General features: G+C 29.6%; 2 protein-coding genes across 2 annotated transcripts in view; one reads left to right on the forward strand and one right to left on the reverse strand.

The window, feature by feature from the left end:
• The first annotated feature begins 655 nt into the window (after window positions 1–655).
• The window catches only part of LOC101237982 (uncharacterized), a 33,421-nt gene continuing 18,741 nt past the window's right edge, over window positions 656–15,335 (forward strand). Inside the window, exons 1-3 of the mRNA XM_065806694.1 lie at window positions 656–680; window positions 851–917; window positions 3,295–3,326. Coding sequence (XP_065662766.1) covers window positions 656–680; window positions 851–917; window positions 3,295–3,326 — 124 coding nt within the window. The remainder of the gene's footprint in view (window positions 681–850; window positions 918–3,294; window positions 3,327–15,335) is intronic.
• Window positions 11,292–13,838, reverse strand: LOC136084945 (uncharacterized). Its single transcript, XM_065806346.1, has 5 exons — window positions 12,828–13,838; window positions 12,617–12,721; window positions 12,326–12,446; window positions 12,036–12,190; window positions 11,292–11,750 (listed from the first exon to the last, which is right to left on the reverse strand). The coding sequence occupies exons 1-5, from the start codon at window positions 13,836–13,838 to the stop codon at window positions 11,292–11,294; spliced, it is 1,851 nt and encodes a 616-aa protein (XP_065662418.1).

Here is a 15,335-nt window from a genome sequence, read left to right on the forward strand (position 1 = left end):
ACCCGAATTATTTTAAAAATCTACATGGCAAGTTGGCCACATGGCCAACGTGCCCCGGTTGCGTTGGGACAATCTGCCCCATTATCATGTTTAGAGTATGAACAACTTTCCCTTAATCCATCAACTAATTTTGTGGAACATTATATACTAAAATAATCCTTACACTATAAGCTTTAAATATGGCACTTGAATAATGCTGCAATGTCAAATGTCAGTGAGTTTAAACACGTTAAACAAGTTTTTTCAGAATTTACTTTGATGTATCAAAAATTGTTAAAACGGCCCCACACACTTAAATATAGTCCAATAAATATGATTTATTTTTTGAAAAAAGGATTGAATTACTACCAACCTTTACTTAGATTCCCAGCTTGTTAAAGCGTCTAGCCTTTGAATAAACTCGAATGGGCCAACCTACCCCGTGGGCCAATGTGATGGTCTCCCCTATCATTAAACCATTGTCACAATCATCATCAAGTTATTTTTTTTTGCATCATTTTTAAATTTTTTTAAAAGTAAAGCTATATATAGTTTTTTGTTTTTGACTTGTTTTTTATTGTATTTTTATTGTTTTGTATTTTTATGTTTTGATTTTATTATTTTTGTTTTTTTATTGATTTATGTTTTTATTTTTTTTACTTTTTTTTTTTTTGTGATGAAGAATTTGCAGAACAGCCATGGTTAGTGTTTTTAAAACTTTTATTTTCTTTATAAAGTTTGAAGTTCAAATAAAAATTTATCAAGTGCAATATATTATGTTATAAATAAAATTTAAATATATTAGGTTTTTACTTTATGCTTTAGTAAAATATTTATTCTTAAACATTTGCTATTGTTTATTTATTTTCAGAAGGTGGAAATTACGTTGGATATTTTGAATTTCCTTACATGCTTTTTATCACTGTGAATCAAAAAAGGTTTGAAAACAAAAGTTTATCTACTTTGCTTAAAGTTAAAAATAAAAGTTTATATACTTTGCTTTAAGTTGAAAACAAATCAAACTTTAAACTAGTACACGAATGTTTTTTAAGTCTTTAAATTTTTTTATTATTAATTTAATTTTATTGAAACTTAAAAGTTTTTTAGAGAATGAATGACTTTAGAAATTATGAGTGACATCAGAAATTTATGAATGACATCAAAAGTTGATAAATAATATTAGAAATTAATTAATGACATTAGAAATTAATGAATGTAACAGTAAAAATGTTGATGAAATAACCTTTTTCCAGATGAAATTATTTGTGCTCAGACAGAATATAAACAAAGTGGTTCCATGTTAGTTATCTTTTTATTATAAAATACTAAGTATACCAAAAAGTTTAAAATGAATACATTTGAGTCTACCAAACATTGGATAGAAGTAACAAGAAAATGGCATGTATCTAGTAAAAGGTAGACAATTCCAGAGAAGAAAATATTTGTTCGATCAAACTTAAACAAAAAGTATGAACAAGCAGTATTTTGCATGATTTTGTTTATTAAAATTTTTTTAACAGCAACAGCAATAAAAAAAAAAAAAAATGTATGCAATATTGATGACAAAATTTAGCCACACTATCATATTCAATAAAAAAAGTTGCAGTGAATGCTATGTGTCACTATCTTATTTAAGTTTGTGTAAAGTCTTGTATGCAATAAAACCATCAAGTCAAAAAAGCTTAGCTGGGTTAGATGATATCACTGTTTCAGGAATGGTTTTCAAACATTACAGAAATTAGCACGATTTAATTCTAAATCTCTCAAAGCTCTTAAGAAATCTCTCTTGAGAAAGGAAAAAAAGATATCTGAGAGCAAGTTATCCAGTTGTAGTGTCAATGACTTAAATTTTTTTTCTTATAGATCAAAACATGCATCAGACCCATCTAAAAAAAATATTCTATTCAAAACAGAGATATTGGAAGTAGTATGTGTCGATTGTTATGATTCCTGAAAACCTCTTGCGATGATCTAAGAGTTAGCAGTTTAAAATTCTAAAGATGTTGATTCCATTTATGACTTTAATTACTGTAAAGGGTGTATTTAACTATATATAAACATTTAGACAAGAAAGAAATGAGTTTACATGTGGATATATTCTTCATAAAATAAGGCGGGAATTTTATTCAAGCGTGTTTACTTTAAGATTTGATCCCTGATCAATAAGTGATTTTGATTTGTTAGCAATTGCAGTTTGAGACTAATTCAGAATCAAACATCAAATATCAAAATGTTTACTAAATCTGATAATACCGGCTGCTATCAGCTAATAATACCTATTAGGGAAATCTTTCAGCTGAAGCAATGTAGAATGTGTGCAAAAAGAAAGATATTCAATCCTGTTGTGGAAAAGATCAGTGTGACAAGGATAGTGCAGCTGAAAAGACAATCGTAAGGAATTGCGTTGATTCTGGTAATAATATTTTGACTGTTAAAAACATACACAAGGCTATGCATTATAGTTTTAGGGCTAAAGATGAAAAAGAAGCAGTTGTTCAAATTAGCAAGTATAAAGCTGTAGTTAACCAAAGATTAAGCAATTATTAGCAACTATCACTCATTTGAATTTGGTGAGAAAAGTATTAAGTTGTGGCGTTATTTCTATTTCAGTAAGAGAATTGCGCAAGAATATTAAAATCTTAAAACTCGGCCGTCGATTAAGTTATTGTTGCCATATAGTGAGGCATTGAATTAAACGAAACAATTCACTTAATGAAAAACACAGCTCGAGCCATATATGCATCATTGGTAAGGAAGGAGGAAAGTGTAGGGAAGAAAAATTGCGTACAACTCTTTGCCTTTAGAAAAATTGTGTGCAACTCTTTGCTGTTAGAAATAATTCTCATTTAAAATTGACGAAACTATTTTTGTACTATGATAATTAGTCAACCTATTTAACACTTTTTCATATTTTTTAGAGAGACCTTTTTACTTACGCCTGACATTAACTAAAAAAGTTCAACTTCTTAAATTGCTATAAAAATTGATTCAAAGATGGCAAAACTAAATTTCTAAAGAATTTTCAAAAAATATCAAAATTTAAAAACCGGATTCTAAGTAAACAAAACATTTTTCAGAAATTTATAGAAATAGGTTTACTTTATAATCTAAGTAATGTATAAAAAATTCAAGCAATTTGGAGGGGGCCACTTCCACAGTCTCAGGAATTTGCCTAATTCTTACAAAAAATGGCTCTGAAGAATAATAAAATTTAAAATTTATAAAATTTTGATTTTTAAAAAAGAAAAAAAATTGACAATTGCATTGATTACATTTAAGAAATACATAGTTTAAAAAAATATTCTTTTATTTTAGATCTCTTGAAAACAAAGTGAATGAAGTTAAAGGTATTGAGTTTAATTGTATAAAAAAATATATATATATAAATAATCAAGAATATATTTTAATAAAGAATTGAGCTCTTGTAAAAATTTTTTTTTCCTATCAATAAAGGATTCTCTTCAATAATGATTAGTCTTTATTGATGAAACACACTGTGGACCATTACGTTTGATGGAGTGTTGCCTGGTATTTTTTGGATGATATTGCATTGTTTTTATTATTGAAACATAATTTGATAAATGTTAAAATCAATTTAACTTCCTAAGATTAAAAAAAACCCCTAAAACTCTGACCTCTAGATGCTCGAAATAATTTTTTATTTTAGATATCTTAATTTTACAATATAATAAAATTGAAAAATGTTATATTATAATACAATTTCTATATAACATCATAATTTCTATAAGACATTAATAATTTTCATCTTTTAATTTCAAAATCAACAACAGCAGTTTCTAATCTTCATAATTTTTGTGTTAATACATTTATAGCTTTGACATTTAAACTTTGAAGGAATTCAACACTGTTCTGCATACTTTGTTTCACAACATTCACTGTTCTGCATACTTTGTTTCACAACATTCACTGTTCTGCATACTTTGTTTCACAACATTCACTGTTCTGCATACTTTGTTTCACAACATTCACTGTTCTACATACTTTGTTTCACAACATTCACTGTTCTGCATACTTTGTTTCACAACATTCACTGTTCTGCATACTTTGTTTCACAACATTCACTGTTCTACATACTTTGTTTCACAACATTCACTGTTCTACATACTTTGTTTCACAACATTCACTGTTCTGCATACTTTGTTTCACAACATTCACTGTTCTGCATACTTTGTTTCACAACATTCACTGTTCTACATACTTTGTTTCACAACATTCACTGTTCTACATACTTTGTTTCACAACATTCACTGTTCTGCATACTTTGTTTCACAACATTCACTGTTCTACATACTTTGTTTCACAACATTCACTGTTCTGCATACTTTGTTTCACAACATTCACTGTTCTGCATACTTTGTTTCACAACATTCACTGTTCTCCATACTTTGTTTCACAACATTCACTGTTCTACATACTTTGTTTCACAACATTCACTGTTCTGCATACTTTGTTTCACAACATTCACTGTTCTGCATACTTTGTTTCACAACATTCACTGTTCTACATACTTTGTTTCACAACATTCACTGTTTTACATACTTTGTTTCACAACATTCACTGATCTACATACTTTGTTTCACAACATTCACTGTTCTACATACTTTGTTTCACAACATTCACTGTTCTACATACTTTGTTTCACAACATTCACTGTTCTACATACTTTGTTTCACAACATTCACTGTTTTACATACTTTGTTTCACAACATTCACTGTTCTGCATACTTTGTTTCACAACATTCACTGTTCTGCATACTTTGTTTCACAACATTCACTGTTCTACATACTTTGTTTCACAACATTCACTGTTTTACATACTTTGTTTCACAACATTCACTGTTCTACATACTTTGTTTCACAACATTCACTGTTCTGCATACTTTGTTTCACAACATTCACTGTTCTAAATACTTTGTTTCACAACATTCACTGTTCTGCATACTTTGTTTCACAACATTCACTGTTCTGCATACTTTGTTTCACAACATTCACTGTTCTGCATACTTTGTTTCACAACATTCACTGTTCTGCATACTTTGTTTCACAACATTCACTGTTCTACATACTTTGTTTCACAACATTCACTGTTCTACATACTTTGTTTCACAACATTCACTGTTTTACATACTTTGTTTCACAACATTCACTGTTCTGCATACTTTGTTTCACAACATTCACTGTTCTACATACTTTGTTTTACAAAACTTAAATATAAATATCACTTTGTGTGATATTTACATTGTGTTTCTTCTTTGTTTATATAGTAGAGTGAAAACTAGAATGAAAGGCAATTGTTTGCAATTTTTTTATCTATTTTGCGTACATCACTTTTAAATACAGCTTTAAAAAGTTTTGTAGCACGATCGTTTGCATATTTTGTCTTTTTTATATAAAACTTATAAATAACTAATTTAAATAGCTAAAACGACTTGTTAATTAAAAACAATAAAAACACTCTATATAAGTATATTATCATTAAAAACACTCTATATAAGTATATTATCATTAAAAACACTCTATATAAGTATATTATCATTAAAAACACTCTATACTGTATGAAAAGTTTTTAAATATTCAGGTTTTTAAATATTCAGGTTTTTAAATAGTCTTTTAAAGTCATTTAAAAAGTCTTAATAGTCATTTAAAAAGTCTTTTAAAACTAAAAATTTTAAAAAACCTAAAAAATTTTGAACTTTTTTACATAGATATTCATTTACTTTAATACTATAATTTTTATCATTAAATAAATTTTTTATGCGTAAATTTTAATTAATTTAAAATTGCATTAAATATGATATTTTTCGATATGATATTTATTATATATTTTTCAGCGATAAGTAAAAAAACTTATTTAAATTGATAGCTTTTAAATAAGAAACTTTTCCATAACGCGATAGCTTTTAAATGCTTGGCTTGTCAATTTCAGTCGATTAGAATGTTAGTTAAAAGAACTTTCGTTTTAATTGTAAATTAAAAAAAAAAGAAGTTATTTTTTGTATTTATAACTATTGTTTATGTAAATTAAAATTTTGCTTTTAAATAAAATAAAAAAATATTATTAAAATTTATATATATTTGTTATGTATATTTATTTATAAATGATACATTTCATTTTATGTTTCACTTGTGATTTTTTTGAAGTTGTTGTTTTCGGTGTATTTTACCAGCAAATTTAGTTTACCGAAAGTATTTTTCATTCTTTTAATATAAAAGCGTTATTAACTTATTTTATTATTTATTAATATGCAAAAATTTTCTAGCTTTCCTAATTTAAGATAAACAGTAAAAATGTTAATAAAGAGTTTTTGATTAATAAGAATAAATAGTCAAAAAAAATGTATTAACTTTTTTTACTTATTTTTTTGTCATTTTAATTGGTAATAAAAAAATAAAAAAATTAATTGTAAATTTTAGAAAAAAAGTTAATTTTTGTATAACTATTATTTTTGTAAATTAAACTTTTGCATTTGTACCGTAAAATGAGGCGACTATGGCCTGGTAGGTGACTTTGGCTAATTTATAAAAAATAGTTTTAACTTTTAAAAACTACTTTGTACTTATGCGACTTCTTCCAAATTTAGGTTTATCACAAAAGTAAAGTTATTCTGTTTATTTATTACTTAGATTAATTGTAGTTTGAGGAACTATTGATATAATTTTTTCTTTGTTTGTTGAGTCTATAAGAATTGTTAAATTTATATGCTGCAAAATTGTGAGTTGGCTGAAACTGCTGTTAATATTTGAGTGGGTTATGATGTTATAACTAATAGTAAATTTAAATAGGATGAGTTTTGTTCAATATTTGCCAAATTTATAACTATTCTAATTAAAATTAACTTTAAATAAAGTTTATGGGGTGGCTTTACCCTAAGTGAAAAAATGTAATTATTTGATTTTCAATATTATATTTTTGATTTATTTTTCAGAAAATGTTGTCTATAGATAAATTTTTATTTGTTTAATTTTCAATTTTGGTTTTTAGGACAAAATATTAATTAATAATCATATTTATATCAAAGAAACCACTCCAAGAACATATAAATGTGTTGCTAGGAGTCACTTTGATGGGCCATTACTTTGATCTTTTTATCAAGTCTGGGGGTAGTAATTATTTTACGACTGCATTTTCTATCTCTTCCAGCTTCAATGTTTCTACTGTCATCAAACTTCCTTTTTCACTGCACTAACTGTTTGTTAAAATCTTCAATTTCTTAGCTATCTGCATTTGTTTCAGAACACTATTCTCCAATAAAACACAGATTTGTCCTTTTTTTCGAGAACTCAGGTGTTTTTTTTCCCCATCACTTCTTTTTGCTAAAAATTACTTTTTTATTTGTTCAGAATTGAAACTTAAAATTTCCAAGAGTCCAAGTACATACCAAGTACACCATACAACAAAGAGTAAAAAAAAATAATACAAACTCAAATTAACATATTTTAGAATTTTTTTATTTTAAACATCTTCGCTTCCAACAAGGCTGCAAGCAGCCACTAATTAAAGTTGGAAGTTACTGTAGGAGAAAAGATGAAGATTGTAGAGCAAGATAACGATTGACGGACGATTTAAAAGATTGCAAATTATATGAATCAGGAAAGCAAGATGAAGGAAGCGAATTCCAAAGAACTGATGTTCGAGGAAAAGAACTAGACGAATAAGCGTTTTTGGAGCACTTAGGAACAGTCACAGAAAAAGGATGACACTTAATTGAATGACGAGTAACACGAGAATGAATTTTAGTAGATGGCACAAGAGACGCTAGCTCTTCAGAGCAGTGCCCATTATAGTATTTGCAGAAAAGAGAAAGAGAAGCAACATTATGACGATGTGATAATGGTTGGAAGTTGGCTGCAAGAGCAGGTCTAACTATGTTTACAATGTGTTTTTGCACCTTGTCTAAAAGAGAAAGGGCATCATTAGAAGATCCACCCCAGATATGGCAACAGTATTCCATACAAGGCCGAATTTGAGATTTATAGAGATTAATCCTAGAAGATGAAGAGTAGGTGACTCATCGAGTACATCACCGTTCATAAATATAGGAAGATCTAAATTATTGCGATAACGATTGGCTGAAAAAAATTAAGTTTTATCTGAATTGAAATTCACCAGCCACTGTGAGCCCCATGCTGTAGCAGAAGTGAGATCCTTTTCAAGCTCAAATGCCCCCTCCAAGCAATCAGAGGGTGTTGGTTTCTTATCACGACAAGAATAAATGGTAGTATCATCAGCAAACAATGCCACCTTAGATGTGAGAATATCTGAAAGATCGTTAATGTAAATTAAAAAGAGTATAGGGCCAAGGATAGAACCTTGAGGAACCCCTGAAGTTACAGAATAAGAAGAAGAGTGTTGTCCATAGAGGACAACTTTTATGGTACGATTGGAAAGGAAGGATTCAATGATCTTAAAGATGTTGCCGGATACACCATAAGAAGAAAGCTTATGGAGAAGACCAGCATGCCAAACTTTATCAAACGCTTTTGAAATGTCAAGAGCGATGGCCTTAACCTCTCCACCTTCATCTAATGCACGATAAAACCTGTCAGTTATTACTGTTAGCAAATCAGCTGTAGAACGAGAAGATCAAAATCCATATTGATGGTCAGAAAGTAAGTTATTAGATTCAAGATGAGAAATTAAGTGTTTGTTAATTAAAGATTCAAAAACCTTGCTTAAGATAGGAAGAAGACTTATGGGACGGTAGTTAGACAAATCAGATTGCTCTCCAGAATTTTTGAAGATAGGGATAACAGATGCTGCTTTCCAGCAGGCTGGAAAACAAGACTGATAAGCACTTTTTGAATAGTTTTGAGAGTAAAGACGACAGCTCCGGAGAACACTTCTGCAAGACAATAACAGGTATGTTGTCCGGGCCACAAGCTGTAGAACAGTCAAGGCAGGAAATCACTTTAGATACAGATGCTGGAGTGATATGAATGTCAAGCAATGGATCAACCTGTTTGTTGGCAATATCAAGTAGAATGCAACTAGTGGAATCAAGAGATGATATTGATGAAAAGTTTTTAGCAAACAATTCAGCTTTGTCTTTAGGTGAGGTGACAAAGTCTGAACCATACAAGAGAGGTGGAATTAAAAATTTGCCCTTATTATTGATATTATTAAAGATTCTCCAGAAGTCACGAGAGCCTAATTTTTGGGAGGAGATACGAGATTTCATGACCGGAGAATAGCGGGCTTTGGTGTTAGACAAAACCTTTTTACAATGGTATCTAGCTGTAATAAACAGACGTCTATTTTCTGGAGAATTGTTTTTCTGATAAATATGAAAGTAACGGTTTCGATTGGCAATTGCAGTAGCACAGTGTGAGAAAAACCATGAAGGAAAGTGAGGCTTGACTTGGAATCGTCGAGAGGGAATAAAAGATTCCATTCCAGCCTGAATCCACGAAGTTATGTAAGAAGCAAATTTGTCGACAGGAAGACGAAAGATTTCTACTCAAGGGCCATCACGAAGAAAATCACGGAAAGAATCCCAGTCAGCTTTACTGTAGTTGTAAGAGGTTCGATAATAGGGGGATTCAGGTGATGAAGAAGAATGAGATATTAGTTTTAGAGAGATCAAACTGTGATCAGAAGAACCTAAGGGTGAATGTGGAGAAACTGAGCACTGGCTAGGATCAGAAACAAGACATAAGTTGAGTAGAGAAGGTAGATGATTCCGGTTGTCAGGAAAGCGAGCTGGAAAGTTGACTATTTGAGTTAGGGATTGAGAAAGGCAAAAGTTGTGGGCTTAAATGCCTGCAGAGTCACTGACACTAGAGTTAAGCCATTCTGAGTGGTGAGCATTAAAGTCACCGACAACAACTATATTAGCTGATGGATAAAGAGAGAGGGCTTGGTCAATATGATCAGAAATAACGTCAAAAAGAGTGCAGTCTTGAGATGAAGGAGAGCGATATAGAACGAAGAGAAAGGCAATAGAGTGAAGTGGTGCTAAACAAAAGCACATGAAAGCTAGTTTCATGACAAATGGGTGAATTCTTACGAATGTAAATGCCCAGACCAAGCATGTGACTATTGGAGTCTTTACGAATTAGAGGAAGATATCCATCAACACTAAGATCACAAGATGAAACAGCCGAACTCAAATTAGTCTCACAAAGAGGAAGTAGGTCTAGTGAACTTTGCAAGAGATAAGACTCAACAGAAGAAAAGTTACTTCGAAGACCACGAATATTAGTGAATGATGGTTTTTTGTGTTTTATAGTTTTTGGTATTTTATTCATTTTTAGATTAGAACTTGATTAGAAATTAGATTGAAGAACGCGACTCAAAGCATAGATAGTACTCAGAACACCGTTTAATAGCCCAAGCAATTGCCTCATTACTACTAATAAACCCTAAGCCGTAACAAAGGGCTCCAAATGTGCGAGGCTGTTTACTCCTTAACCCCTTTATGGGTAAATTTCAACAACTTTTCTTGTCTGGTCCTAAAATGACCCTAAAATGAAAAATACTAGATCTAAATGGATTTTATTTAACAATAAAATAGTCCCTTTACTATACATATGTATGTCATTAAAATAAAAGAATGTCATACATACATTAATATATATATGAATATATATATATATTAATGTATGTCAATACATACATTAATATATATATGAATATATTATATAGCTCTGATATCATTCATCGAGCACTCTTGCTGAATATATGCTCACAGCAAAATTAAGCTTATATATATATATTAGACTGCTTCATTTTGGGGTCATGAAAAAATTTAAAGTACCATGGAGTCTTATCTGCTGCGCAGACCCCTATTTTATTAATAGAATTTTTTTTTTTTCAATTTTGACCATTTTTAGGGGTTGCTCAAGTGCCCCAATTGCCTGAATTTAGACCTTTTTAAGCCTATTTTTGGCATATTTGAGCAAGTTCTAAAACTCAAAATAATTAAATTTTTTTCCTTTCCAGAGTTTCTTCTAAGTTAGAAAAAACAAATAAAAATGCATGGTATTTTTATTTATCTGAAATATTTCATGCAAATCTATTTATAAAATCCCAAATTTAGTGCAATTTTTTACAATTTTTACGCAACGTAATAACTTTGTTGATATGTAAAGTCATAGCGATTTGATTTTATATATTTCTTAATAATAGTGTTATTTTTTACAAATATTATGCAATAATTTTATATTGTTTTTTTGTTTTTCTTGGAGGTTTTTCTTTTTCCTACATACTTCCTTTTGTAATTGTGCATGAATAAAAGTGAATCTTGTCTTTTTTCTTCCTTTCTGGCAATATCAATGTTGTCCTTTATGAGTTAAACAGTTCTTTCAGAGCAATCGTTAACAACTGCAAGATTAAAAATAGCATCTTTAAATTTTAAGTAGAAATCGTTACAAGTCCAATACTCTGGCGGGGTTTTCATCCATTGACAGTCACTTTTACTCTGCCCTATCATAAGGAACAAAAGCCACGAATTTTCTGTGACCAATTCAACTAAGCTTGGTGGCTTCGGTCCACTGAAGTCTAAAGAATTGAGGACCTCCATGTTAGCTTTTATTCGGGCTAACGAATATTTATCTAAGCTACGAAATTCAAAGCTGTATAATTTTTGAGCAATTTCACCTCTTTCTTCACAGTTTTCATCAGCTAAGGCAAGAACAACAAGGTAAGGGTCCAGAAACCATGTGTGCCGTTTGATTGATTCAATGATTGATTCTGCCCCAATCAAATTGTACTCCTTAAACCTATTCATTTGCCAAAGAGCTCTCATATCCTGGATAAACAAAAAATTGTTAAGTAACTAGCTTACCTTAAAAAAATTTATATTTTAGAAACTTTTAATCAAAACTTTTTATTTATAATAGAATCCTTATATATATATATATATGTATATATATGTATATATATATATATATATATATATATATATATATATATATATATATATATATATATATATATATATATATATATATATATATACATATATATATATATATATATAATATATATATATATATATATATATATATATCATACTTGTTAACTTGGTACCTACCTGACGAGGAGCCACAGCAGATAGTTCAGTTTTGAGAAACCAGGTAGTATAGAAAACAGCCACAAAAGTTGCCACTTCAGTAATTTCATTTTTCAGTCGATTTGTCAGACTGGGTATTGCATCCATCATAAGCTGGAGCTTTAGGTAGTAGATACCTATAAAAATATACATTTTTATTTTTTTTGAAAAGCTAAATATTTGATCATGTATAACAAATTCATTTTTTTTTGCTATGAAGCTATAATTTTTAACTTTGGACTTTTTCCTATCATAAACCTAAAATTCTCTACCTTTTGCCATAAAACGGGCATGATGAATTGCTCCGGGTGTACGAAACTTGTACTTTTCCTCAGAAAGCACCATAAGTGTAAGCTCTGTCAGCTCAATGTAGTCCTTCCTTGTAGCCCCATCCTAAAAATTAAACCAGAAGTATATTGGTATAATGCAATAAACATAGGTATGTATACTTTTGTCTTATAAAGAATAATAGAATTAAACAAGAAAAATCTAGGATATATTACTACTTCATAGTACATATTGTATACATAACTACATATTAAAACATCTAGTCATCGGGCTACCTTTTTCAGAGACCCATGGGTGATAATATTTCTGCAGAACGTTATGCTTTCGTGCTTTTGATGACCAAGCCATGTTTCATCTGGAATAGTCAATCTTCTCAACACCTTTTTATTTAAAATGTCAAAAAAAAATCAAAGAGCTCAAAATTGAAGAAATACTAGGGTACAATAATATTTTACAAAAATGTTAACCAATTTTGTAAAACCCTACCTGGTTCTCTACATCAAGATCATTCCATGTTGATTTTAATATTTTAAACAGCATATTATCTGGTCCAGAAGTAGCACTACTTGGATAATTTTTCCAGAAATGTGTTATGTGTAGCTCGTTTATATGATGTCGGCATGCAATAGATAAAACTGGTCGCTGAAAAACTTCATTTACCAGTAAAGAAACAGCTCCATTTTTGTTTCCAGTGTTGATTCTGGTTGTATCAAATGTAACAGCTTGTATACTGTTTGTAAGGTCAAAGCAATTCAAGATATCTCTGATCGCATTTTTTTGATTTTCGCCAGTTCCGGAAGAAATAGCTGGAATTCCCAACAGGTGCGTTTCCATGTTACCGTTTATTAATATTGCTAATCGATCTTTTTCTGATTTTTTCCCATCAGTATATTCATGACATACTTTTCCATCAAAATGGAGTTGAACTAAAATGTTCTTATTATTATTTCTGAAATTTCTCAAATGGTCCTTGATCCTCTTTGATTCATCATAAATGACTTTATCTGCTGCTCTTAATGCTGTAGAGGTTGAACATTTAAATTCATCTATATTTCCACCTGATTTAGCAATTATACTATTAACCATGGCAGTATGCTGCCTATGACTTAATCCTTCCCCAACAGCAGTATCAGCAGTTCTCTTGAGAATATCTTTTGGAAGTAGAATAGTATCTGGTTTTTTGACTTTCTTCTTAAACTCTGGATCTGGATACGGGAAATCATCATTATCTTCATTTTTATCGGATCCATTTGAGCTGAATTCACTCTCTGACATGGTTTCATTCAAACTTGATCTCATTTCAAACTTGGATAAACTCCTGTTAACAGAGGAAATGTACCTTGTGTCTAATCCACCTATTCTTGTTTTTCTATCTCCTAATTGGTCTAATAAAAAAGCAATATCTTCAGTCTTGTCTCGACAACTTCTTTTCTTATCAGCTTTAATGATTGCAACCAGAGTATCGAGCTCAGGTGCAATCCAAAAGATCCTTTTCATCTGAGTTAAAAATTTCCTCCTTTTTTCAATTTCTGATAAAGTTTGTATTGATTTGTTTTTTTTTAACAGTTTCCAAGTTAGGATCAGCTTCTCTATCTTTTTACTAAAAAATATGATTTGTAGGTTCTGAACATTTTACAACACATCTATTTCTGTTAATTAATTTATTTAACAGCAGATATTTGTTATATTAATTGTTTTCCTCTAATAATATACAAATAAAACAAAAACAAATACAGTCTGGTACCTACCTAATTGTTTGTAATTGCAAAATCTGAAATCCACCCTTCAACCAAGGTGCAATTAACTTTGAAAGAGTGCAGCATAAAGACTTTTCATTATGGCATCTGATTTCAAAGTGTTTTGTCAACGGACAGTGGATAATTCTACTTTCTTTTTGTTTTGGATGCTTCTCCTTTAAATGCAAGAAGTATTGCAAAACCTCTTGCTCTGTAGAAAATTTGTCTTTTGGTAAGGATGACCTGGATTCCCCAACCAAAAAATGTACTTTTTTCTTACTTTTTCCCGACATGAATAAAACTGTAGTAAATAGCTCTAATAAGCATATGAAGTAAGTGTATCATGAAAGTTATCAATAATTATTTCCCGCGTTTTTAAATGAAAATTAAATATCGTCTTTGCTAAAAAGTAATTCGCATAACGTGTTTAAGCAAGTACGCTAAAGTATTAAAGTAAATGCGAAGCGTAAAAATTGGTAAAAATCCGCATAACTATGCAATTTTTTAGTTAGGTTTAGACAAAATATTTTAAGCAAATTAAATTACCAAATTAAATTACAATTAAATTATATGTATATATATATATATATGTATATATATATATATATGTATATATATATATATATGTATATATATATATATATGTATATATATATATATATGTATATATATATATATGTATATATATATATGTATATATATATATGTATATATATATATATATGTATATATATATATATATAGAACTCTTATATGTTGACCAAAAGTTTTTCCATATTTTGTTTACGAAAAGTAAAAATTAAAATGCAAGACTGGAGTTTTTTTTTTAATTATTTGATAGACTGCCTGCCCCAACCAAACCCTCAGTCGATGTAGCAGCACTTCCTTGCGGGTCAGGTTAAAAGATAGTGGATGTGGCAGCACTCCCTTGCGGGTCAGGCTATTTGTCAGTCGATGTAGCAGCACTCCCTTGCAAGTCAGGCTATTTGTCAGTCGATGTAGCAGCACTCCCTTGCGAGTCAGGCTATAAGATAGTCGATGTAGCAACACTCTGCGCATGATTTACAATATAAAAAATAAAAATAAAAACATTTTATTAAAAAAAATAAAAATAAAAACATTGTTTATATTGTTAAAAACGTTCAGAATGTTTTAAAAACATTCAGAATGTTTTTAAAAACATTCTTGTCAATTAAGTTTGCGTTTTTGTGGTTTTTTTAAAAATCGATTAATTTGTAATTAAATTAATGGTTTTGAC

Source organism: Hydra vulgaris, chromosome 09 (assembly GCF_038396675.1).
Source record: "Hydra vulgaris chromosome 09, alternate assembly HydraT2T_AEP".
Taxonomy (NCBI): domain Eukaryota; kingdom Metazoa; phylum Cnidaria; class Hydrozoa; order Anthoathecata; family Hydridae; genus Hydra; species Hydra vulgaris.